This window comes from Polistes dominula, unplaced genomic scaffold, assembly GCF_049000335.1.
Source record: "Polistes dominula isolate Pdom_NZ unplaced genomic scaffold, Pdom_raw_medaka contig_18, whole genome shotgun sequence".
NCBI lineage: Eukaryota > Metazoa > Arthropoda > Insecta > Hymenoptera > Vespidae > Polistes > Polistes dominula.
Genome location: NW_028301164.1, coordinates 3,854,893 through 3,881,524, shown reverse-complemented (window position 1 = coordinate 3,881,524; position 26,632 = coordinate 3,854,893). Strand labels below are relative to the sequence as shown.

At 24.5% G+C, this 26,632-nt stretch overlaps 1 protein-coding gene and 1 pseudogene across 2 annotated transcripts in view; one reads left to right on the top strand and one right to left on the bottom strand.

The window, feature by feature from the left end:
* Hnf4 (Hepatocyte nuclear factor 4) overlaps window positions 1-22,198 on the top strand; it is a 33,113-nt gene extending 10,915 nt beyond the window's left edge. Inside the window, exons 3-8 of one of the 2 annotated variants that reach the window (XM_089178858.1) lie at window positions 13,524-13,728; window positions 14,567-14,661; window positions 15,223-15,350; window positions 15,645-15,903; window positions 18,514-18,666; window positions 18,970-22,198. In XM_089178858.1, coding sequence (XP_089034984.1) covers window positions 13,524-13,728; window positions 14,567-14,661; window positions 15,223-15,350; window positions 15,645-15,903; window positions 18,514-18,666; window positions 18,970-19,484 — 1,355 coding nt within the window. In that variant the 3' untranslated portion in view covers window positions 19,485-22,198. The remainder of the gene's footprint in view (window positions 1-13,523; window positions 13,729-14,566; window positions 14,662-15,222; window positions 15,351-15,644; window positions 15,904-18,513; window positions 18,667-18,969) is intronic. The other variant, XM_089178859.1, reaches the window with a different exon arrangement.
* A 90-nt stretch (window positions 22,199-22,288) lies between these two features.
* On the bottom strand, window positions 22,289-22,407 carry LOC149030508 (5S ribosomal RNA; annotated as a pseudogene).
* Window positions 22,408-26,632: the final 4,225 nt, after the last annotated feature.

Here is a 26,632-nt window from a genome sequence, read left to right as displayed (position 1 = left end):
GAAACAAAATTTGTTCCTCGACCCAATTATTATATAATTCAATATAAAAAAAAAATAATATATTATAGTATAATGAGCTATAGTTCGTATTATAATATATACTATAAATAATTATTAAAATGATTATATATATAAAATAATCAAATTGTAATATTATTAATAATAATATTTATAGTATTTTCATTAAAAAAAATAATTTAATTATTTTAAAATTAATTTATTAAAATAATAATTATATATAACTTATGTATATAATATATTTAAATATAAAAATATATAAATAATTATTAAAATGATTATATATGATAATTAAATTGTAATATTATTATTATATATGAACTATAGTTGGCATTATAATATATACTATAAATAATTATTAAAATGATTATATAATAATCAAATTGTAATACTATTATATATATATATATATATATATATATATATATATATAATCATACACTACTATAACATAGTATACCATAAAAAAAAGTATATTTCTATATTATACATGATGTTCATTAAAATGGTTAAATGGTTAATGTTGTCGTGTCGACTGGGTAACTCGCGTATCATTAATACAACTCGTTGCAACGACTCGTAAAATGAAAGTCACCGAGAGTTAGGTTCGGGGGGACTACTCAAAACAGGATTCTTGACTGTCCAAGAAGCCGTATTGGGTGAACCGTTCGATCACCATGCTTGGAAATTTCCAATACAGATAGTAAACCAAGCAAACCAAGCAAAATGATCCGTTATGGTCATTTAACAAGTTCGTAAATAAGATACAAAAAAATGTCTTATTGCATTTTTGAAAGATGATTAACTATTGTGTATTAATAATACTTATGTTAACTTAATTAGATTGTTTTTTTGCATTGACAAAAAAAAATGTATTAAAATTTTGTATCATGGGGGAGAAGTTGGACAAATCAAAAAAGATCAGAACATATTTTTCAATAAATTCATGAACGTTTCGTATTTTTATCAGGACATCTTCAGCAATTATAAGACACAAAATTATATAATCTCAAAAATACATAGTTCTTTGAAACTGTAAATATATAATAATATTTTTTTATTTCTACTTCGATCATCAATGTTCTGAATCTTTTATATATTACTAAGCCATACATTAGATATATTTTTTTTTTAACACATAAACTAGACTGTAGCACCATTAAATCGTGATTAATTAAAAAATTCGTTTGTAACGTCATCAAATTAAATTAAACATGTAACTAAATAATAATCAATCTAAACTAGTGTCTAATAATTAAGATATTTAACTACTGCAGTGTCATCTATTGTTATTAAATCATATTGTTGAGTGATGGTTAAATTTTAAAATTTCATTATAAATACTGCTTATAAATTATTTGTATCAATTCTGAAATTAACCGTGTTAATATTAACCAAATGGAACTGATGTTAAATTTGATTATACGACATTATCTTGTTATCATTAAAACTGATCAATCAATTGATATAGATCAATATGCTCATAAACATAATAATAATCAATCTAATAATCATTTTTGTGCCGTTTCTTTCTCAACTACACAACAACAACAACAAAATTGAAATTGAAAAGAAATCTCATAAATAATTGAATTGATTTGTATCTATGTAAGAAGAAGTTAGTTTCCTGAAATAATCAAATCGAAAAAGAGGAGGCTTGTCTCGTAACGTTGTCGTCACGTAATCTTTAAAGAGCAAAGAAAAGACCTCAGGGATATAAAAAACACACACACACACACACATATACGTATCCACATACTTGTATACTTTAATACATAATAATACCAAAAATATTTGAATCTGTTAGTTGGTTCCTAGTAGGAAATAAAATAAAATGAAATGAGATGGTATGAGATGAAACAAGTTGAAATGAGATGAAATAAGATGAAATGAAATAGTATGAGATGAAACAAGATGAAATGAGATGAAATGAGAGACGGTACGAGATAATAAAATATGAAATGAGATGAAATGAGATGAAATGATCGAGATGGACTAGCTTAAATGAAAAATAATTTCGCATTAATTTCAAACTCGTTCTTCTTCTTCTTCTTTTTTTTTTCTTTATATTTTTCATCTTCATTTTTATAAAAAAAAAAAAAAAGAAAAATATAAAATGATGAGAAAGAAGGGAATTTCTCGTAAGTAGAAAAAAGACGCGCATTTTCAGATCGATGTAATTGACGCTACGAACAGTAATATACACGTCTCTTCCTGGCAAAACTATTTGATTATGCTAATCCTGTGCTAACAGCCTAGACAAACAAAGTAAACTTAGCATAAGACGTGTCTAATAGAGAACTTACGTCGTTTTTAAAAAGAAAAAGAAGTAAAAAATAAAAAGCTCAATGTTGTCGACATGGAATTTTAAAAGGCATGAGAGAAGAAAGAGATATAGAAACACAGACGTTATATATACACACACACACATATGACACTCGTATAAATAATTAATAAATCGCATTGGGTACAGCAAATGCGACACGTTTGATTCTCCCTTTCTGACATTTATATATATATATATATATATAGGGTGCCTCGATTTAAATGATCATTATATATCATAGATCTAACATTGATATTTTATAAATAAATATTTGAAATAACGCTTGTGTTACATTTTCCATGATAAAATTTGTCAAAGTATAAAAATAGAAATAAAAGTTGTTTTCTTCATTTTTTATTTAATGAATATTTATATTTAATAAATTATAAAAGTCGTGTGTGTGTGTGTTGAAAATTTTTAATACGAGTTGAATAAACCATTGACAGTATAACTATTGATATTAATATTTCATAAAGTTTTTACGGTTTAAGGTTTACTGAAGTTTTACTTTCAAATATCGTTTAAGAATTATAGGATTATATATATATATATATTATATAATTTAAGAATAATTTTATATTCTAAAAATTATTTGTATAATTTATATTTCAGTATACTAAAAATATTATATTTTATATTTTAATTATACCCAATATTTATACATATAATAAATTAATTTAATATATATATAGGTACACACGTATACATATTTATCATTTTATTTGACTACCGATTGTAAAGAAAAGCCATTACGTAACATGGTAGAACTGTATATAACAGTGGCACGCACGCGACGATTCTAAAGTTAATTCCACATATGTGCACATGTGTCTATGTGTGTGTAATGGTTCGTTAGTGTCGCAATCGCTATGGCATTAGCTTCGTCGAGATCAATTGGTCACCTGAATGAGCTAACCTACCTTACTATCTTTCAACCCTTTCGTAACTAAAAAATAAAAATAAAAAGAAAAACAAACTAATGTTCGCTTTATTCTATTTTGAAGATGTCAGAAAACCAGATATTACAATTAAATTAATAAACAATTCACATAAAGTGTTTTTGTCGATCGTTATCTTGATCTACATATGTGTATCTATCTTTTTATCTATCTCGTTTTTGTTTCTTATTTCATTTGAAAATTTATATTTTATATAATAGAGAAGAAAATACATTTAAGGAAATTCGTAAATGTTGTATAATTTTTGAAAAATACACTCGCGTATATGTTAATTAATTTATTTAAAACATTCATACTATTATATATTTCATTTCTAATAGAATCTTAAAACGTATTCACGCGTGTGTTTATGTGTATATATACGTATACGTGGAACATTTAATTATTCAATTACGTAACGTCATTCAAACAATTCTGACAAAGTAAAAAATGATTATAATAAGCAAATTTTCTTAGTATTATTTTCTTAAATAAAATAACAATATACTTACTTTTATATATTTAACAATTAAAATACTTTAAATTGTTATTTAATTATTTAAATTCTATTAAAAAAAAAAAAAGAATAAAATATATGGAATAAGTTTTTATTCGTTAACATTAACAAAGTTAAACTATATATATATATATATATATATATATATATATATATATATAATTATTTTTTAAAATAAACGATTTTTAAAATATTTTATATTTTATATTTGTAAAAATATATATTTTATTATATTTATTATATAATAAAATATATATTAAATTATAATATATATGTTATAACATATATATATATATATATTATTATTATTATATATATTGGATTTTAATTGTTATATATAAATATAAATATATAGGATGTGAATTATTGCAGGTAACTGAAATGACGTGTACGATAAGATCAAGTAAAAAAAATTATTAAAAAAATCATGACGAATAAAATCTATGTGGAACGCGATCAAATGAGAGAAATTAATATACCGGACGCATGACATACGAGAAGACTAATGTTAAATTAATTCTAAGTTTTCTCTAATCATTCTAAGTGTTTCTTACTCGTGAAAGATTAGAATACACAATGAAGAAGTACAATATAATAGTATTTGGTTGTTTAATTTAAATTTCATGGGGAAAGGTAGAAAAGAAAGAAGGCTGATTTAAGGGTAGTCAAATATTTGATATTAAAATTATATATATATTTAGTAAGGATGGAATAATTTAAATGATTTAATCAATCAAATTAATTAATTTTTACTTTAAATTATTCATTATAACATATTTATTAATAAGCATGGAATAATTAAATGATTTAATTAATTAAATTATTATTGAAGATTAGATCAAATTTGTTTTAGATTTCTTATATTTGTCATTTATTAAGAACTGCATAACATAGTCAAATGACTTTCCATTTCTCTCTCTCTTTCTCTCTCTCTCTCTCTCTCTCTTTTTCTTTTCCTTTTTATTCATTTGAATCCTAATCATGCTGACGCGTGATGACGAGCAAAACCGCAGGCATGTGACGTAATCGGTGTAGATTCACAAGGCGCCAACGGGTTCTTCGAAATGTCGCTTTTTCATTTCTATTAATTTCTAGAAGAATTTTTTTTTTTTTTTTTTTAATTCAAATTGTTAATTCTTATTTTTCTATTTTTTGTTTTTGTTGTTCTCATTATAAAATACGCTTATGTATTATGCACGAATATTTGCCAAACTTTTTTTATTATATGTTGTATCGTATACTATTATGGTATACGATATTATACCATATGGGTATTATGGTATTCGATTAATTTGTTTTTTTGTTTTTTTTTTTTTTTTTTAAATAGATTAATATAATTTGTTTGTGCATCGATATTTTGTTTACTTTTCCTTTTGCCTCTTTGTTGTCGATGCAAAGTTCAAAATATGCGTTTTGTGTGTTTCAAATCTGGCTCGTATCTCGTTAATTTATCATTTAACATTTTTAATTTTTTTTTATTATTTTATTGTCAAGGTCATTCAATTTATCACGTAAAAGTAAAGTAATGACCACTAGAGAGGGAGGATGATTTTTATTCATTTTTTCTCAATTATTCTCATTATCCTCTTTTACATTTTCTTCTTCTTTTTTCTATTTAAACAATTTTGTAAACTACGTTATTTGAAAAAGAATCGATTTTGTTGAAAGGAAAACGTTCAATCACGGTTAATTATGCATTTCAGAATAAAAAAAATTGTTTAAGAATTTTCAATGAATCTTTTCTTCCAAACTAATGTTAAGTTTCTAATGAATAATTTAAAATGTGCAAATAAATAAATGCATTTCTAAAGCAACTTAAATTTAATATAATCGTGAATAGTATCAATGAGAGAAGAAGACCAAAAATAAATATGTATTATAATAGTAATACAATAAATATTCATTTGCAAATACATATACATATACATGTATACGTATTTTTTTACACGTATTCGTAGACAAAAAGAATTAACTTTCAAATGAAGCTTAAATTGCATGGAAACGCGTGGAAATTTTTCTACATTGGGTGGGAATGAAAAAGAAAAAAACAGAAATAAAAAAATAAAAATAAAAAATAAAATGAAATGAAATAAGAAAAAAAAAAGAAAAAGGAACAAAAAAATAGAGACAAAAGTGTGACGTCAACGTTCGTTTCACGTTAAATCGATCATCGTATAAACGCGTATGTAGTATCCTTTTAACGTTTGCATTAGCATCCTTGTATTAAAAGTAATAGAAAAAAAAAAGAGAAAAAAGTAGACAGAGAGAGAGAGAGAGAGAGAGAGAGAGAGAGACAAAGCTAAATATTCTACTCTCTTTTCCTCTAGTCAGCTTGTTGTTTTATTTTTTTTTTCTTTTTTTTTTTTTGGTTGCAACTAACCACTTGAATGACACTTCCATATGGTAATTGCCAGGTTTTAAATGCATACGTAATGGTGCCATGACACCTGTGGTTTTTTTCTTCTTCTTCTTCTTCTTCTTATTCTTTCCATTCCTTTTTATTTTCACCTGTGCAGACAACTTATACCCAACGCGAATCATATATGCAAAAATAAAATCTGTTTTAATAAGACGATATAAACACGATTACGGCGCCGAGATTGCACAAATGTTGTTGCTTGATTTCGAAAGATTTTCTATAGTTTTTTTTTTGTTTTTTTTTGGTTGTTGTTGCTCTATCGTCTTTTTTGTTTCTCTTTTCTTTCGTGTATGATTACGATACTCGAAATATGATTAAACATTTCTTACTATTATAATGTGTCCCTATTAAAAATATGATAAATATGAAATAATATTGATTTTATTTTTTTGGGCTCTTTTTTTCCTTTTGAAATATGAATTAAATTAAATATCAAATAAAAATAGAACGTTTAATTATATTCATTGATGAGGAAATAATAATTATGAAATAAATTAAAATAAATAAAATTGTTCAGTTTGTCGTATGTGTAATTTAAAATAGTCCAGTGTATATATTTGTTTCTTTTTAAATTAAATTAAATTAAATTGGAAAGTTAAATTAGATTTCCTATTAAATTATTTTTTCTATTACGTGTCTTTTTAAAAATGTAATAAATATCAAATAATACTGATTTTGTTATTTTTCGTTAAATATGAATTAAATTAAACATCAAATAAGGATAGCTTATTTTTGAAAAATATGAATTAAATTAAATATCAAATAAGATTAAGACGTTCAATTATATTCATTGATGAGGAAATAATAATTACGAAATAAATTAAAATAAATAAAATTGTTCAGTTTGTCGTATGTGTAATTTAAAATAGTTCAGTGTATATATTTGTTTCTTTTTAAATTAAATGAAATTAAATTGTAAAGATTAAATTAGATTTTCTATTAAATTATTTTTTCTATTATGCACGTGTCCTTTTAAAAATGTAATAAATATCAAATAATATTGATTTTGTTATTTTTTGTTAAATATAAATTAAATTAAACATCAAATAAGAATAGAACGTTTAATTATATTCATTGATGAGGAAATAATAATTACGAAATAAATTAAAATAAATAAAATTGTTCAATATATCATTTGTATTTATTTCTTTTTTTTTCTTTTAAATTGTAAAGTAAAATTGGATCGAAAGAGAGAAAGAAAGAGAGAGTGAGAGAGATTGCTTAGAAATGCGATATCGTTCAGATTAATTTATCATCAATATAACTGACGAACAAATTGAACGATAAATTTTTGATAATTATTTCAACTTATTTTGACATATTCGTACACCTGTGCACAAGATTGATTTGACTTAAGATTAGATGTGACTAATGTTTAAAAATTATAAGCAAAATGTAAACACGATATCTAGAAAAATAAAAATTACAAAAAAAAAAAAAATAAATCATAATCGTATCGTAATTTTGAAATCGAAGTTAAATAAATACTGAGAGAAAGAATGAAAAAAACAAAAAAACAAAAAAAAAACATTCTCACGCATTTTTCATATTTTCTACATATTTTGCAACGACGTGAGATATTATTATAATCATGGTAATCATTAAAAAAAAAAAAAAAAAAAAAAAAAAAAGATAGAAAATAAATAAAGAAATAAAAATTTGCAAAGAGGAAAATGGAACAAAATTGCATATCAATCGTATCCATTAAGATATTATTCAAGGTTTTATCTAACACACATATACTATTTTCCCCCTCTTTCGTATTATAAAATACGTTTATAATAATAATAATACTTAAACTATTTCTTCTCTAACAAGTAATTTAGAAATGTATTTTCTATAACGGCATAGAAATGGATTTCACATTAAAGCTTATCACGGTGATTTGATAACGTCAGAATTATTTTTAAACTAAAAGGTTTATTATACTTATGCGATTAATTCGATTGATCAATTGCACATATTATCTTCTGTTTTTTTTACTTTTTTTTTTTTTTTGAGACGAACTTTCAAATTCATTTATTTTTAAATAACTGTAACTTCAAAATGAAATACATTCGTTAAAATTATGAGATTATATCTCGTATTTCATGAAAATATTCCAAATGTTCGCTATTTTATTTTAAATCAATAATATAATAATATTTTAAAATACATTAAAAACGGAAAAACGTTTTTTAGTTTCGCTTAAGAAATGAACGATACGATAGGATTAAAAGTAGGTCATTTAAATATAATTACGATATATTCATGAATGATTATTTCAATGGTTCATCCATATTCCAATTATTTACTGTTTGATCTGAATCGTTATTTTAAATATTTTTTTTTTTTCGGTTACATAAAAATAAAAATAAAAAATAAAAAAGTTTGTCGATTTTTCTAACTTGTCTTTTTTTCTCGAACATTATGAGAAAATTTAAATCATTACTTGCCACAATATAGAAATGTAGAAAAAAATAATTAAATTAACTGTATAATAATATTTCATATTAACCAAAAATAGTACTATTTTTGCAATAATTGTTTCTTTTTTATTTAATGTATGATAAAAATTATTTTATATCATTAATTATTGAGATTTAAAATAAAATAGTGAGAGAATTTGTAATATTTTCATGAAGCATGTGCCTGTACGATCTTAGGATTTTAACAAATATATATTTTATTTTATTTTATTATTATTATCGATATATTGTATTATATATATATATATATACGAGCCGTTCAGTGCACACATCAATTAACTTTCTTGGCCATTGAATAATAAGTAATAGACAATATACATTATGTCATTGCATTTCTCAACTTTTTGTTTTATGGAGTTAATCGATGTGTGTACGGAACGGCTCATATATATATATATATATATATATAATAATAAATGATATGTACCAAATACTAAATATATATACCAATATTTGTGTAAAAAAAAAAAAACATTCTATTACTTTTTCCAATATAACAACAGTAAAGACGAAAAAAAAAGAAAAAGGTAACAACCTACACAAATAATGACGAAAAAGTACAAAATTTCTAAATAATTAATCTTCCTAACGTCATCCAAGTCATTCGAGGGGTTAATTATGTAAATTGTTTAGGAGCCTTGAGATAACGCGTAAGCGATAATAAAGCAATAAAACAATGATAAAAAATGGACGGGCTACTACTCCAATAACAATAATTGATCTGTGTCGTAAATAATGCACCTTTTACCGGTTTCATTTAATGACCATAAAATAAATATTATTCTTCTGTTTCTTTTTTTTTTTTTTATATATCTTTACGCATGTTTTTTTTATAACATACATGGAATATTAGAATGCGTTTATGACGATCATAGAATAACTAAAATAAAACTGAACTGTGTGTGTGTGTGATTTTTCTTTTTTAGTTTTATTTTCTTTGTTTTTTTTTCTTTTTTTTTTTTAATTTTAAAAATATGTTCATATTTCTTTTAAAAATTGTTGGTTTGCTTGTTTACTAAATTACAGCTCGTTTGGTATTATTTTTATTGTTTTGTTTGTCAATTCTATTGCTTCAATTACCTAATTTCGGTTGTCCAACTTATTATTATTATTTAAAAAAAAAAATATATATATATAAAAATAAAAGAGAAACAGGAAAAAAATGAAAAATGAAAAATGTAAAATAGAACTTGACTGAAAATATTTGTATGTCTGTTTTCCTTTTTATTATTATTATTTTGTAAATTATTAAAATTATTTCCAATCTTTAAATATTGTTCGGTTTTTCTTTTATTAAACTACCAGTTCGTTTGTGCTATTAGTCTTTTTTTATTTCTTTCTTTCTTTTTTTTTTTCAATTCTATTGCTTCGTTATATTCGATATAATTAACGTTATATTATTTTATTCGAAAAAAATTGAAAATATAAATACCGAATAAAATAATTTGATTTTTCGGTTGATCAACAACGCGAAAAAGATACTTACTCCGATGATATTATCTACTCCAAGAATCGTCCTTGGCACAATCTCTTCGTGTTTTTTTTTTTTTATTTTTTTATTTTTTTTTTTAACGACTTGCAAAACTTCTAAATCTCGCCAATAATCTCAACCAAGTTTATATCTAAACTCGTATTGGAACTTATATGCCAAGAAAAAGAACGAAAAAGTAACAACGAATTTCCGATCGGTGTCATTTCTTTTTCTTTTTCTTTTTCTTGTTCTTTTTTTGTTTTGTTGTTGTTGTTGTTGTCTTTTTCTCCTAGTCTATTTTTTTATTTTTTTTTATTTTTCCCCACGAATATACGTCATTACGTTTCCATCTTCATATTGTATACGACAAATTTATTTTAATTATTCATGTGTAACCACTGTATAATAATAATATGTAAATTTTCAAATGAAATTCAAATCAATGACGTTATTATATTTGTTTTTTCCTTTTCCTTCGATATTAACAAATTAACAAATATTTTATTTATTTGATAATAATAAAATAAGAAAATTAATTTAAAATGTTTTTAATTTGATAATAATAAATTAAGAAATATATTTTATTATTTGTTTAATATAATAGACAAAATTATATTTGATTTTTTTCTTTCCTTTTTCTTTTCTTTTTTTTTGTTTTTTGTTTTTTCTTTCTTTTTATACGTAGATCAAATTCAATTTGAAAATATCTAAGAAATTATTTGACCCTGAAAGATTTATCATTGAGACCACGTGTAGTAAAAAGGATGTTAAGAATCGAGTGTAAACAGATCGTTTAATTCATTGACTGGAATCATTAGATTCCACCGATTAATATTATTTTATACAATAAATATTTGTTTATTTAAATAAATGATTAGTTATAAATTTATGTGATTTAGCACTCACATACATATGTACAAAAAAAAAAATTAAATATAGATAAATGATGAGATGAGATTAATTTTAACAGAAATTATGAAAATATGATCATTTATGAAAATGATCAATGCAAATAAAATATTCCATCGATGTGTTTCATCTTATCGTAGAATAATTAGCAACAAGAAATAAAACAAAAACAAAAAAAAGAAACAAAAGAAAAGAAAATATATGGAAAGTTAACTAGTATAATTCGTTTGCATTCGATCTTACATAATAACATATCTTTATGTTAGAAGAGTGATATTACATAATAACGATTAATAGTAGGTATTTGATGGTTAATCTGTACAAGGCAAAAGTTATGATAATAGCTTCGTTATTTCATATCATTAAGAGAATAAAGAAAAATAAATAATTTTATTCACGATATTGGCCCTTCATTAAAAACTATATCAAATTCGATATTTATTATACATATATAATAATTATAATTAAAATATAATATTAATATAAAATATTATATAATATATTATTATAATTATTATAAAATATTATTATTATATTATTATTATTATTATTAATATAATATAATATAATATATATATATATATTTATTAGTAATATATTATTTATATTTATTATTTATATTTAGTATTTATTATTTTATTTAATAATATAAATTATATTAATAATAATTATATTATTAATATGAATTGAATAAATTTATAATTTTAATAAATTAAATATACATATATATATATATATAATAATATTATTAAATATAATAGGAAATAACAAATCTTAATTAAATGTATTTTTTATTTTTATTATTTCTTATTAATTATTATATATAAAAATAAATACTGAATCTATATCTTATAATAATTTATTATTATTAATTATTATGCATATCAGTAATAACGAATCTACGTGTTGATTTAATTACTATGTATTGTATATGTATTTTAATATTTTCTTTTTTTTTTTTTGTAATTTTTTTACGAACTCTGCGTTCACCCAAAAGACATTTTTTTTTATCGTGATCCTTCGATCTACAAAACAAGACAGACGAGATTTCTAATGAACATTTTAAAAATGTAAATAAGAACGTATTAAACTATAATATCGAAGTTGAAGAAAAAAAAAAAAGAACAAAAAATTGGAAAAAAAAAAAATGTTGAAATCATTAAACGTATCTGATATATATATGCATACATAGCATGAAATATTTCAAACAATTTAGATCATAAATCTTAAGAAATAGAAAGTTGTTTCACCTGTTAGTGGTTATAAGAGTGTATGACTCTGCATAAAAAAATAAAAAGGACGAACCGTTGATAAGGAAAATGCAAGAGGTGGAAAAAATAAAAAAAATAAAGAGAAGAAATTAAACAAGAAAAAAGAACGAAGATAAAACGTTATTACTTTCGTTCTCTTTCTTTCTTGTTTTTCAAATCGTAAAATTGAACGCGAAAAATTCATTTGAAAATGATTTAATTAATATGATTTAATTTAAATAATGTAATTTTATTGTTTGAAATATTATTGAATTATTGTTTTAAATAAATTTCATCGCGTTGCAAAAGACGCGCAATAAAACGTTGCAAAATTCTCCACGATCGTGAACAGTGCATGCCAAGAAGAAGCGTAGTTTAATGTTTTAAAGAAAGAAAAAAATAAAGAGAGAGAGAGAGAGAGGGAGAATGAGAATGAGAATGAGAATGAGAAAGAGAATGAGAGAGAAAGAAAGAAAGAAAGACAGAAAGAGAAAGAAAACAAAAAAAGCCTTCAGTGATAGCGTTATCGCGACCCTCCGACTTCTACGACGGCAACAAGAACGCTGTCTCTTGGTTTTCAACAAAAGCCACAAAAAAATTAATACATATATATATATATATATATATATATATATATATATATATATATATATATACATATGTGTGTGTATGTATGTGTATAACAAAAAAAAAACAGTAAAAAATTAAAGATCGATGCGTGGAATTATTCGTCGAAGTGTTATTAACGCATAACGCAGTTTCTCTTATTATCTAATTTTTATTTATGCGATATCGTCAAAACAAAAATATTTAAATTTGTGTTTTATTTTTTTTTTTTTTCATATAAAATTATTTACGTTTACACGGTCGATCATGGAAACTTGCTGACTTTTAATGATATTTTGAAAATACAATTATTAATTAATTTTTGGTATAATATATTATTTTTTATTATTATTTCGATGTTTTATAATCAGAAATATTCCCATCACTTGTCGAATGTTAATTTCATGTAGAACTTATATATATATATTTTATTTATGTATTTTTTTTATATATATTTTATTTATTTTTTATAAAATATATAGAAAAAATATATAACTTTTATTTTATATATATTTATTATGTATCATATATTATATATTTATATTTTATTTATTATATAATATATTTGATATATTTATATATATATATTGTTCTATTTTAGATAACGATTTGAGAATGGGTAACGGAGGAGCTCCAGGGGGCCAAGTTTTGACTGTTCCAAATACTGGTCCTACCAATACCATATCCCAGCTCTGTGCAATTTGCGGTGATCGTGCTACAGGGAAACATTATGGTGCAGCCTCCTGCGATGGTTGCAAAGGTTTCTTTAGAAGATCAGTCAGAAAAAATCATCTGTATTCATGCCGGTAAGTATAAATTTAAAAAATATTATTCATATGAATTTTTTTCCTTTTTTTTTTTTTTGTAATTACAACGAGACTTGGAAATATGTTAACTTATATTAAAAATGAAAATATAATTAATATTGCAAGAAAAAAAGGAAAAAAAATCATGTGCATGAAAAAGAATGACGCATTCTATTTAAATACACAGAGACAAATAAATCATGACATTTATTTATTATTATTTTTTTTTTTTTATCAAATTAATTGCAAATCATTAAACGATTAACACTTTAATGGCCGCTCACACAACATGTGTGTGATACTCGGAACACATTGACCATTATTTTATTTATAACTTTATATATATATTATATTATATTATTATTATATTTGTTTTATGTTAATTTTTTCGTAGATGATAATAAAACATTTTGTAAATTAATTTCTGGAAAATATTACCGGCTCACTTGACGATGTTTGACTACGTACACGTACGGCCATTAAAGTGTTAAGTTCAAAAAAATTCTTTTTTTTTCTTTGGAACTTGTTGCGCATTGTCGACCAAATCGAATGGAAATCAAAAAAAAAAAAAAGAAAAAAATCAAATAACCAAAACGGAATTGTTTTCAGGAGGAAAATAATTATAATTTTATTATTTTACAGATAAATTAAATTCTAATGTTGTTTCTCAAGAAAAAAAAAAGAAATATTACTTTTAGTACATTTGATTATAAATGTATTTGTTTCATTTTATGTTCTTATCGGTTTCCAGTGATATGTCGACAGTACACAAGAAAAACCTTTTTTTTTTTCCACGTAATGTTATATCTATCTTTATAAGTTAATCTAAACTTTACAGATTTCACCGAAATTGCATTGTCGACAAGGACAAACGTAATCAATGTAGATACTGCAGACTCCGAAAATGCTTCAAAGCTGGCATGAAAAAAGAAGGTTAGTATTCGAGCAAAATAATAATTAACAAAAATAATATTGTTATTCTATTTAACCCATTACCAGTCAATGGCCTTTTTTTTTTTTTTTTTGAAACGCATTCTCAAATTCGTGAAAATCATGTAATCGTACTTCGCGTGTTTCATAAAAATATTCAAAATTCTCTCACTATTTTATTTGTAATCAATAAATAAATAATATAAAATAATTTGTATATTTAAATAAGATTAAAAAAAAAAAAAAAGAAAAAACAACCAAAAACAAATAATTGCAAAAATAGTTCTACTACTAGTTAATTGTGATTGACGTGTATATTCGTCATGTAGAAGTGACACGATTTTGTATATTGACGAGTATACTTGTCATGGCTCAATTCTGCCGACACAAAACGGTGCGTGCTCTCAAACGAGGCCACCACATTTAATTGGTTTATTTAATTTTGTTTTGTTTTGTTTTTTTTTTTGCATTTTCGTATTGTGATGGGTAATGGGTTAATATAAATTAAGAGTAATGATAAGAAATAATTCATATTTTCTTATTATTATTTTTTTTTTAATACAGCTGTGCAAAATGAAAGAGATAGAATAAGCTGCAGAAGGCCCAGTTACGAGGAACAACATAATATTAACGGTCTATCTATTAATATCTTGATGCATGCTGAAATGAGTAGCAGAAAAGAAACCTTAGAGGTCAGTATAACTTAACCTCAGACAAACTGAATATTTATAATCGGAACTTTCGTTGGTAATGCGTAGTTGTATCAAGAAAATGGCTACGGCATGCATAATTACAAGCTATTTAATTATATCACATTATTTCCATACGCAGAAACATTCTTCTCCCTCTCTCTCTTTCTTTGTTTCTTTCTTTTCTTTTATTATTATTATTATTAATATTATTATTATTCTACAAGTTTCCATCCTATTTTTATCGAAATGTGAGAACGAATTACATACAATTTAATGAATTATTTTTTTGAACAGGCAAAAGATACTAATCTTAGTACGAAACAAATAGCAACCCTAGCCGACGTGTGCAATAGCATGAAAGACCAATTGAATAACCTCGTCAATTGGGCCAAACTCATTCCACCGTTTCTCAACCTCTCGCTAGACGACCAAGTGGCATTATTAAGGGCGCATGCAGGCGAAACCCTACTACTTGGTGTTGCAAGACGCAGTTTGCACCTTAGAGATGTATTACTACTAGGAAATAATTGTATAATCACCAGAACTGCTCCTGGTAAGTTGAATCACATAATAATAAATGATCTATTATATATCTATCGATAAACATATTTTGGTTTATTGGTATCGTTTTGTATTTTTTCTTTTTTTATTTTTTTTTGTTTTTTTTTTCAAACGCTTACAATCGTTTCTTATATGTTTATTAATATTTTGGTTATATTGTTCTTTTTATTGTTTTTTATATTAATTCTAACGATTATTAACGACGAATCGGTGAATGAATCGAACAAATTAATAAGCGTTGTTTGTTTTTAATAATTATCAAATTTTATTTGAACGTATGTTGAGTCAATTGTTTCTTTCGTTATTGCACCATACAATTATCTCAATTATTACAAACTTTTACCGTATCCAAATTAGTTTTATTAATTATTTATCCTACTATTTATTATATATTATTTATCATATTATTTATATTACGAATTAAATACATTAAAACAAATGTTTCTAACATGTTCGATTCAATCCACCATTCGTCAAGGATTATCAGCACAAATGGGTATTAGGGAATTTTTTTACCACTAACATTTTGAAGAAAGACAAAGAAACAAAATATTTAAATCGAATAATATCTTATTCAACATAGAAAAATTTCAAGATTCTCTTGTCGTCAAATATGTATGACCATTCTTACATTGTTTTGATGAAACTTTGTAGAACTCCAATGGAGAAACGAATACATACATATATGTAAATGTTGTTAAAAAAGAAAAAAAAAAAGAAAAAGAAAATCCAAAATAACAAAGAAATAAAAAAAAAATAATATAAGCAAGTAAAATATCAAGGAATGGATACCCATTATCCTTTACGCGTTACTTTTTCTCGATCGATTTTTTGATAAATCCTTACCCATGATATTTATAGTACTATAATTTATTTAAAAAAATATCGATACGAACGTTATGTATATATGTATGTGCATATCTATTTAAAGCTACGAATTATTTTATTCTCCACGCTAAAAAGTTAAATCGAACATAATCTCCCAACAAACACATGGCACTCGTATAATACACATATTACAGATACAAATGTATTATACACATATAATACATAGATTTACGGCCTTCACCTTTTATCCTTACGTAATTTGGCCTTCGAATTGGTTATATGCGTCGAGTACCCCGAGTCACAACATTGCCATGTCTATTTATCATCGAAAAATTCTTATTTTCGATAGTCGTCGATTCATCCTAATTATTATTGTTCCCTTACATCTTTCCATGGCGCTTATTATTATACAATTTATTATTATACAATATTTTTATCTTCATCTTCTTTCTATTTTCTTGTTTTTTATCTTTTTTTTTTTATTTTTATTTTATTTTTTTTTTTTTTTTTTTTTAATGACAGAGAAATACCTAACAGATACGACGAATCAACGAGCTCCATTGATTGTAACTTATTATTTAACACGAATTTTTTTTCTTTTTCTTTTTAGGTCGTGATAGAACATATATTTATTTCTTTTTCTTTCTTTTAACAAATAATATTAATACTTACAATTAATTGTAACAAAATAATACAAATACGTATGGAAATTCAAATTATTGTTCCATAAAACGCAGAATGAAATTGTGAACTTTCATCTTGTGAAAAGATGAAAAAGAGATTACATAAACAATTGATTTAATTAATATTTGCATATAGAGATTTTTTATGGAATAAAAAATGATACAAAATATTGAATGGACGTAAGAAAAAAAAATGGTCCAAATAATATTTTGGTTTTTTTATATTTTTTTTTTTTTATTAAACGCAAACACAGGTCTTGCTTACTGGATAATAATTAAATGGGTGAGTTTAGCTGGATGTAAATAATACCATGCATCTTATAATGTTATTTTGATACTAACAAAATAAAAGAAAAAATACAATTACAACTTTTCTATTATATAAATACATGTGGTTAAAAGTCATTGTTTTTTAATTAGAAAAAAATGCTTACACTTATAATTTAATATTAAATCAGAGTACCAACGTTATATATTTCAATCAATAATTGCATTGGAAAATTCAGGATTGGTATCAAACTTTTCTCATATTTCAATAAATTATATTAAATGAACTATATTAAATTACGAATAAAATATATCAATACTTATAAATCTTGTTAACTCAATGAAAAACGATTTGTATGTTTGTTTAAAATAAACAAAAATGCAAATGAAAATAAAAATAGTTGATAAAACGTGTGGAAAAGTTTGATGCTAGTCCTGTATAACGTTGTTCACGCAATGCATCGAATCGATCGGTTGCTAAATTATAAAAAAAAAAAAAAGTAAAAAAAGAAAAGAATAAATGAATGTAAGAAAAGAATAATCAAAAAAGAAAAAAAAATAAACCGAACGATTCGTTTAAATATATTCGCTTTTGGGCTGTAGCTAGTTGACTGAGTCCGGAATTATTGTTTAATGTTAATTGGATTGCATGCAATGAAAAAAAAAAGATGGTGATGGTTTTGTCATAGTTTAGATTCCTCCCCGCTTCTACCCAAAAAAAAAAAAGAAAATAAGAATTAATAAAATAGAAATATGAGATTCGTTGTTGCCGGGCTCAGTCGTGGTTAATTAACAAATGAACAGTATACAACTGTTGTTATCAGTATTTATATTTTCTTCAGAAGGACATAATGAAGAATTGGACATCAGTAAAGTTGGTACGAGAGTAATGGAGGAACTTGTGAAACCATTCCAAGATATCCAAATGGATGATACCGAATTTGCTTGTCTCAAGGCCATCGTGTTTTTGGATCCATGTAAGTAAACATAACAATAATCTTAATAATAATAAGAAAAGAAAACAAAAAGAAATTATAAGCAAAATTACAATTATAAAATATATCATTCATTCTATATCGTTATATACTACCACACGCGGGTTCTTTAAAGTCTAAACGATAAATTAGATCTAATTGAGACAATCTTGGTCTTATATTATATATGTATATATTTATATGTTAGCAAAGAAAAATAAAAAAAAAACTAAAAAAACTAAAAACTGAAAATTAGAAAGATATGTATTTAACAATATAATAATAATAATTATTTCTTTTTTATAGACGCAAATGGTTTGAGCGATTCACAAAAAATCCAGAACATGCGACATCAAGTTCAAGTCCTTCTGGAGGATTATATAAGTGATCGTCAATACGAAAACCGTGGTCGTTTCGGGGAAATATTACTGACATTGACGGCACTGCAATCGATCTCTTGGCAAATGATCGAACAAATTCAATTTGTCAAATTGTTTGGTGTAACTCAGATAGACGATCTTTTACAAGAAATGTTACTTGGTGGTGCTATTACCGAATTTAACGGAACATCAACGCCAGTACAACTTTCCACTACTCCTGGAAGTTACGTAAGCAGCAACGGAAGTCCTACAAGTCCGTTAACACCTTCCAATATTGCTGGTGGCCCAATAAGTCCCCAAGAACAAATATTAGCAGATACCAATCCAGTTTTTATCATCAGGGATTTCGTGTCTATCGCAGAACAAGACGACATAAACACCGTTGCTGGATTCAGATTATTTAAACAAGAACCTAGCCTTGAACCAGAACCAACATTCTGACTAGATCAGGAAGGACTTATTTAATAAACCGATTGTGTTTCGTTTTAATCTCTTCCATACAACGTTAAGACATTAGGAAATGATTTCATTATATCTTTCTTATTCATCTCAATCACACGTGGATGGTGGTTTCAACAATTTCGAATCTATCGAAGAAACAATTTAGATTTTTATTTGCAACGTTTGAAACTTTTCAATCCAATCCACGTATAAATGTTGTTTTTCGATATAACGTTAAGGAAAAGTAATGAAAATAATTTTTATGCGTTACTCAAAGATCATTCCCTTTTAATAAAAAAAAAAATATCTTTAGTTTTGTTCTTTTATATTTGTTAGCAATCAAACGGAAAGATTTAAAAAGATGTATTATCATCGATCATCGAATTATACATGTTTACTTTCTTATGAGCATTGAATCACAAACTACGATAATCTTCAAGGCCGTTCTTCGACAACGAAAAAAAAAAAAGAAAAAGAAAAAGAAAAGGAGAAAAAAATAAGGAGAGAAAAAAATGCGGATTAAGAAATATTATTTCAAATCAAAAAGATAAGTTTACGAAAGTGACGTGAATTATTTATCTATAAAAGATATCGAACGACGAAAATTGTTTATCTCCTTTCCCGTATCTCTATCGGACATAATCGAAGATGTGAGTGGCACTCTTCTTTTTCTATTTCTCTTTTTCTTTTTCTTATTAATTTTACAATAGGTGTACTTAGGTGTACGGCCGTGTTTTTATTTTTCAAATTAAATTCTTCACCTGTATAAATAACGATCGATTATCAAAAAGATAAACGGGATAAGAGATAAGATTGCATCTCCATCATAAACTGACGCCATTTAAAAATGGACATTGTTAATCTTTTCAATGTCTTCCTTTATTTTTATATTATATTTTTTTAATGAAAAATACTAGAATAATAAGAGTTGGTAATTAATAATCGAGCTAATGAACGATAAAAAATATTTTTACAATTAATAAAAAAATGACAATGAAATGTATACAATTCTAATGATGAAACGTGCAAGAACCCCAAATATGATGTGACGTCTCTTGACAAATTATTTACTTGAAATACTTTAGATTTTGTTCGCACGATTTCAAGAATTATAAAATTTATTTATTTTGTTTTTTGACACAATTTCAGTTACGTATGTATATAAGTACTTTCTATATAATACATGTAATATTTATATACGTAACTAAACAGAATTGTATACATAAACATTGCATTCATGCTCGACTAATTATTTTATATTTGTCTTTACTAAACTAATATAAACATTTAAATAATTTAAAAAAAAATTTTGAAACATCACGATGTTTGCAATAAGAACATATACCTTGTGTGTGTTTTGATTATTATTAATTGAAAACAAAAAAAAAAACAAAAAAATAACAAAAAAAAAAAATCACATTCCAAACGTTATAATATTATGATAGATTAAATTATATTTAAGTGATCGTTATATAATTCAAAGGAATACACGTGCAAAATTTATGCAATGTGTCTTCCTTTGAAAATACAACAAGCAATTACAATGCAATTTATATTAATAATATTGTTAAACTATAGATAAATGTATTGATAATCTCATGAAAGGATAATTGACGCTTTATAGACATAAAAAAATACAAAAAAATAAAAATAAAGAGAATCAATGCATTTTGTTAAGATGATTTAAAAAGAAATATCTATGTTGACATAATCATAGGATAAAAAGCAATTATATACATTGTTAAATACAATTTAATCGATTTTATATGATAGATATATGTTCCATCAAATGAAGGCGTTTGTCAGAATACACTTATTAAAAAATAAATTATGAATAATGATATTCTAAATAATACTACTACTACTACTACGCAAAAATGTGATAATTGTATTTAAAAGCACCATACAAAGCAATATTCCTGTTGTTACCGATATTATAATTATTTAAATATTCATATAAAAGTATGATAACTTTTATCCAATGCCATAGAACAGTGGTATGCAAATTGTTAATACTTGTCAATATGATTGATAGAATGTCTACAAGTATCATCGCTATGAATTGTTTTGTTATAATAATTAATGTAAGGATAGTAATATTATCAATTTATTATTATGTTCTTTTAAAGTTTATGAAAATTTAATTAATTCCTATTTTGTACGCCATTATTAAAAAATATTATATTATTGTAATAGTTGATTTTTTTTAAAAAAATGTATAATCTATTTTGTTATATGTAATGTTATAGATTTCTTATATTATATAAGAATATTCATATACTAATATGTTTACTGTTACATCATAAACGTAACTCCATTAATTTAAGAAATTAATAATAAACTAAGTATATATATTTTGTATTTTTGTACGAAAAGATTTAATGAACGTCGACTTTTGTAAGGTATAATACAAATATAGAATTAAAATAAAAGCTTTGTCAATTGCATATAGTAAATACATGTTCATAAATGGCATGAAAGTTATTTTATGGCTCAACATGAGGTATATATATATATATAATTTAACATTACTTAGATATGGGTTGTGAATTAGACATTACCATTTTCCATTGCCAGAGTCTTTTAAATATTGTTGACAGTTCAATGGTTGACTGATTTCGTACAAGAAATGTAAATACAATTTTTATTTGTTATTTAATAATTAAAATATAAGCATTTGTAATATTAAATAAAGGGGTATGTCTTTATTAGTCTCCCTTTTACGGGTTTGAGGAATTTCTTTACAATACCTTTCCAACACAGCCTACCTTTCCACAAAGGTCCTTTTGCAAGCCCTTCTCTGGAGTCAACAGCACACGGTGTTCCCAAATGATCATTGATCAAGGTACTAACCGTGCCCATCGTCGTTTAACTTTAGTGATCTTACGGGAACTAGTGCTTTAAACGAGGCAAGGCCGTTGACAAAATAAAGGGTTGACAAAATATATGATTTTTAAATGATTTCATTTATTTAAAACTATATACTAAATGAATAATACACAAAATTTTCTAATATATATCACTTTTCATTTTTCAAATTAATAGATCATCTTTTTATTTGCATATCTATTGTTATAGAAAAATATATATATAAAACTTAAGGATTAAAAGTATAAATCCCTTGCACTATAACATATGAGACTTGTGATACGTTCAACAACAATAGGAAGAATTAAATATAGCACCAAATTTGACATGCATGTTAAATCATAGTGCAAGGGATTTATAAGAGATTTTATTAATATTATAACAGTATAAAAGTCTTTTTTTCTTTTTTTAGTACGACTAAAATTAAAATCCTTATGTATACAATACACGTGAAATTATGATTATTATTATCTTAATTCACTATAATTATTTTTATTCATAATCAGTGCGTTTACGTTTCTTAAGATTTGCAGCCACCTCCGATGTTTCTATAATACCTGTACCTTTTTTTAACCAATCATTTAATTGTACTTTAGCTTTTCTACTAATTAAAAACAAATCTCTTTCCAATCTCGGAAGCTGACTACCTAACGTCAGATCCGAAATAGGATTTTGTGCCCAATCCATGATTAATCTAAATCTAGATTTAAAAGTCTGAAAGTTAGAAAAGAAAAAAGAAACAAAAACAATATAATCAAAAGAATCCTATCATAAAGAGAACTTAAATGTAAACTATAAAAAATATTAAAACATAAAAAAACAAATTTGAAATAATAAACATAATAATATCAATTTATCAAAGTAATAAAAAATCCCAAATTATGACTGTGATAGCAAAATTTGATGAAGAGATTGATCTCAATATGTTCACTCACCTCGAACAAATTTTCTGTTAATTTCTCACTTTCTCGAATATTGAAAGTTCTTAAATACATTCCTACCTCATAGAAATAAGGATTCCATTTGCTCAACGATACTGCACAGGCATCTGCTTGAAGAATTTCTCTGTAGATAGAAAGTTGACGTTAAGGTTATGTATATATATGTTGAGGTTATATATATACATATGTCTTTTTACACACATTTATGTATTATAAATAATTTATATAAAGATTATATAAAATCTTTAATTTATATTTAAACATACTAACCTATAATTATCCTTATATATTTTTGGTAATTCTATGCTGATGAGTGATCCTTGTATGACACTGAGAGGATGTGATAACCAAATAGGAAATTCCAACTTTGTTCCTTGTTTTAAATCTTCTGAATCATTAGAAATATCCAAGAAACCTAAAAAAGACAATGTTATGTTAATATAATTTGATCAAAGAATGAAAATATTTTAATAGCAAATGTAAAACAATATCAAATGTAAGTATGTTGAGGTTAGGATTAGAAAAACTTACCTAAACCAGGTAATGTAATATCGATTGTACATAATATTCGTTCTTCTGTTGCTAAAATATCATTTATAGAAAAATAATCTGGAGTATAACTACAGCATAAAGACATTTTTAATAAAACATATGAATTATAAACAAACGTGACATAAACATTAGTCTTCTACCGCCTTTGACATTTAAATACTACCTTGATCAAACTTAATACAAATATATGACAATATGTGTTATGCGCAAGCGCGCGAAATTGATAGCTTTTTAAAAGTGAAACAAAATATTATAAAAACTAATATGTTCTTTTCATTATTAGTTTATTTCGACAGTTCAAGACTTATGGACAATTATTACATAATAATTTTATATGATGAAAGTTTCCTTGTTGGTAATTTTTGTAACGTTCCAAGGTGTATAACTTCGTTTATAATCCTCTTTCTCTCTCTCACACACTTCTCCATCGTATTTTCTCTCTCTCTTTCTCTCTCTCTTTCTCTCTAATAATATTCATACACAACATCATTCTTTCACGAAAAAAAAAAACAAATAAAAATGTTCATTTAAACTATGAATGAATAATGAAATACTTGTGTGCTCTTGATTATTGATCGTCAATTAAACATTATTATTCTTTATCATTACCAATACATTATAATCATTAAATTTACCATTAATCATTAGGATTACGATATAACGCTATTATTATTATATTCTGTCCAGTTTTATACTTCATTAGTAAAGTTCATTTTTTTTCCGCCTATCCCTTTTCTTTCTTTCTTTCTTTCTTTCTTTTTATTTAGTGCAATCATTTTACTTTATTCGTAACGATAGAAATTACGTTTGTTCCGTACATATTACTATTATAACCGCGAACGTGTGTGTATGTGCGTACTATCGCGATAATCTCATAATATTTGTTGTGTGTCCAGAGATGAACAAAAATTTCTAGACGACGATCGTATTCTCACTTTTGATCTCTCATTTCTTTTTCTTTTTCTTTTTCTTTTTCTTTTTCTTTTTCTTTTTCTTGCAACGGCAAGTCGGTCGGCCCATATTTGATAGAATAAAAAGCGTTTTATGTTACATAGGTCTTTTGCAAAAAGGTCAAAGGTAAGACCCTCCTTCTGAAACTGCCAGTACATCGCTAAATCCTTTTTGAAACAACCCTCTTTTTATTTCTTTCTTCATTTTCTCTATTTATTTCTTTTTTCTAACAGATATTATTAAAGCGAGTCGCGCAAAACGCATTTATTTCCTATACTTTCGAGAGAAAAATATTGTTTATTAATCTCTCGATAATATTATTGTTCTTGTTTAAAGTTATTGTTGTTTATTGGTAATATTTTTCGATATACTTAATTTGTGATCGAGTTTTCTCGATTCTTTCAACATAGTTTAATTGCCGGTTAGTGTTTTTGGTCGATATGAATTCAAAGTATTCCCCATTTCTATCTATCTATCTATCTTTCTTTCTTTCTTTCTTTCTTATTTCTTTTCAATAATCTTCACATTTATTATTATTTATTATAATTTCTATATGTGTGTATATTGTTATGCGTGTATATTTTTTTTTATTATTTTATTTTCTTGATCGAAGGAATGAGATCACGTTGACTTTCACGAACATAGTCATCGAACATCATCGATAATTGGAATTATGTGTGAATATTATATTATATTATAATATTTATCTTACGATATTATGTATCGCGATGAATCATTAAAAAGTTAATCCTAGAAAAAACGATCGCGTTTTAATAAATAAGGGATGGTACAAAATTTTGTTTTCATTTTCGTTTAAAAGCCAACGTTAAATTCATTCCATTTATTTTTTTCTTTTTTTTTTTTTCTTTACGATAAACAAATTCAATTTTAATTCTTAGTTTCATTTAAACATTTGCATGAATGTTTTATGCACTTATGCATATGTGTACGTGTGTTCATCTTTTCCACAATACTCCTCCGTCATATTATTACTATTATTATTACTATTATTATTATTATTATTATTATTATTATTATTATTATTATTATTATTATTATGTATTATTATTTAATTGTCTCGTCGTGTGATGAAAATCACGCTCAAACTTTATAATCGAAATTTTTAAAACGTGCGAAAAAGTGAGCATAATTTTACATTCAAATAAATGTAAAATTTTTATGCTTTTATGTATATGTGTATGTATGTGTGCGATGCACGTAATACGAATGTCATGTATGTATGTCCCTAACTGCATTATGCCAGTTATTTACTACGCGCCCTACTAACACATTCATTTCTTTTCTTCATCATGCTCGTACATTTGACTATTTTTCATTTCTTTTCTTTATAAATTTTTCTTCGTCACTTTTCTTCTATTTTCACCGAGCGTCGAAAAACTATATGACTAGAAACGCTATGTTTGTATGTGTATGTGTATGTATGTGTGTGAGTATGTATAAATATGACTTAGGTTTAATTATAATGTATAATGTAATATAATATAATATATAATTTAATATAATTTAATATAATGTAATATATATATGTGTGTGTATATATATATATATATTTATAATATTTATATATTACTTACGACCTCGTTTCATCTCTCTCTTTTTCTCTCATTTATGTGTGTGTGTTTTATTTTTCTATGATAAACCTTTCTATAGGTTTTTTGTTCACGTAATTTAAGCTAATTTTACAATAACATGGCAACAATGGTGAAAATTAATAATACTCTTTCTCTTTCTCTCTCTCTTTCTCTTTCTCTCTCTCTCTTTTTCACCCTATATATATATTATCGACTACTATGACTAAAAATTTCTAGTAAATGA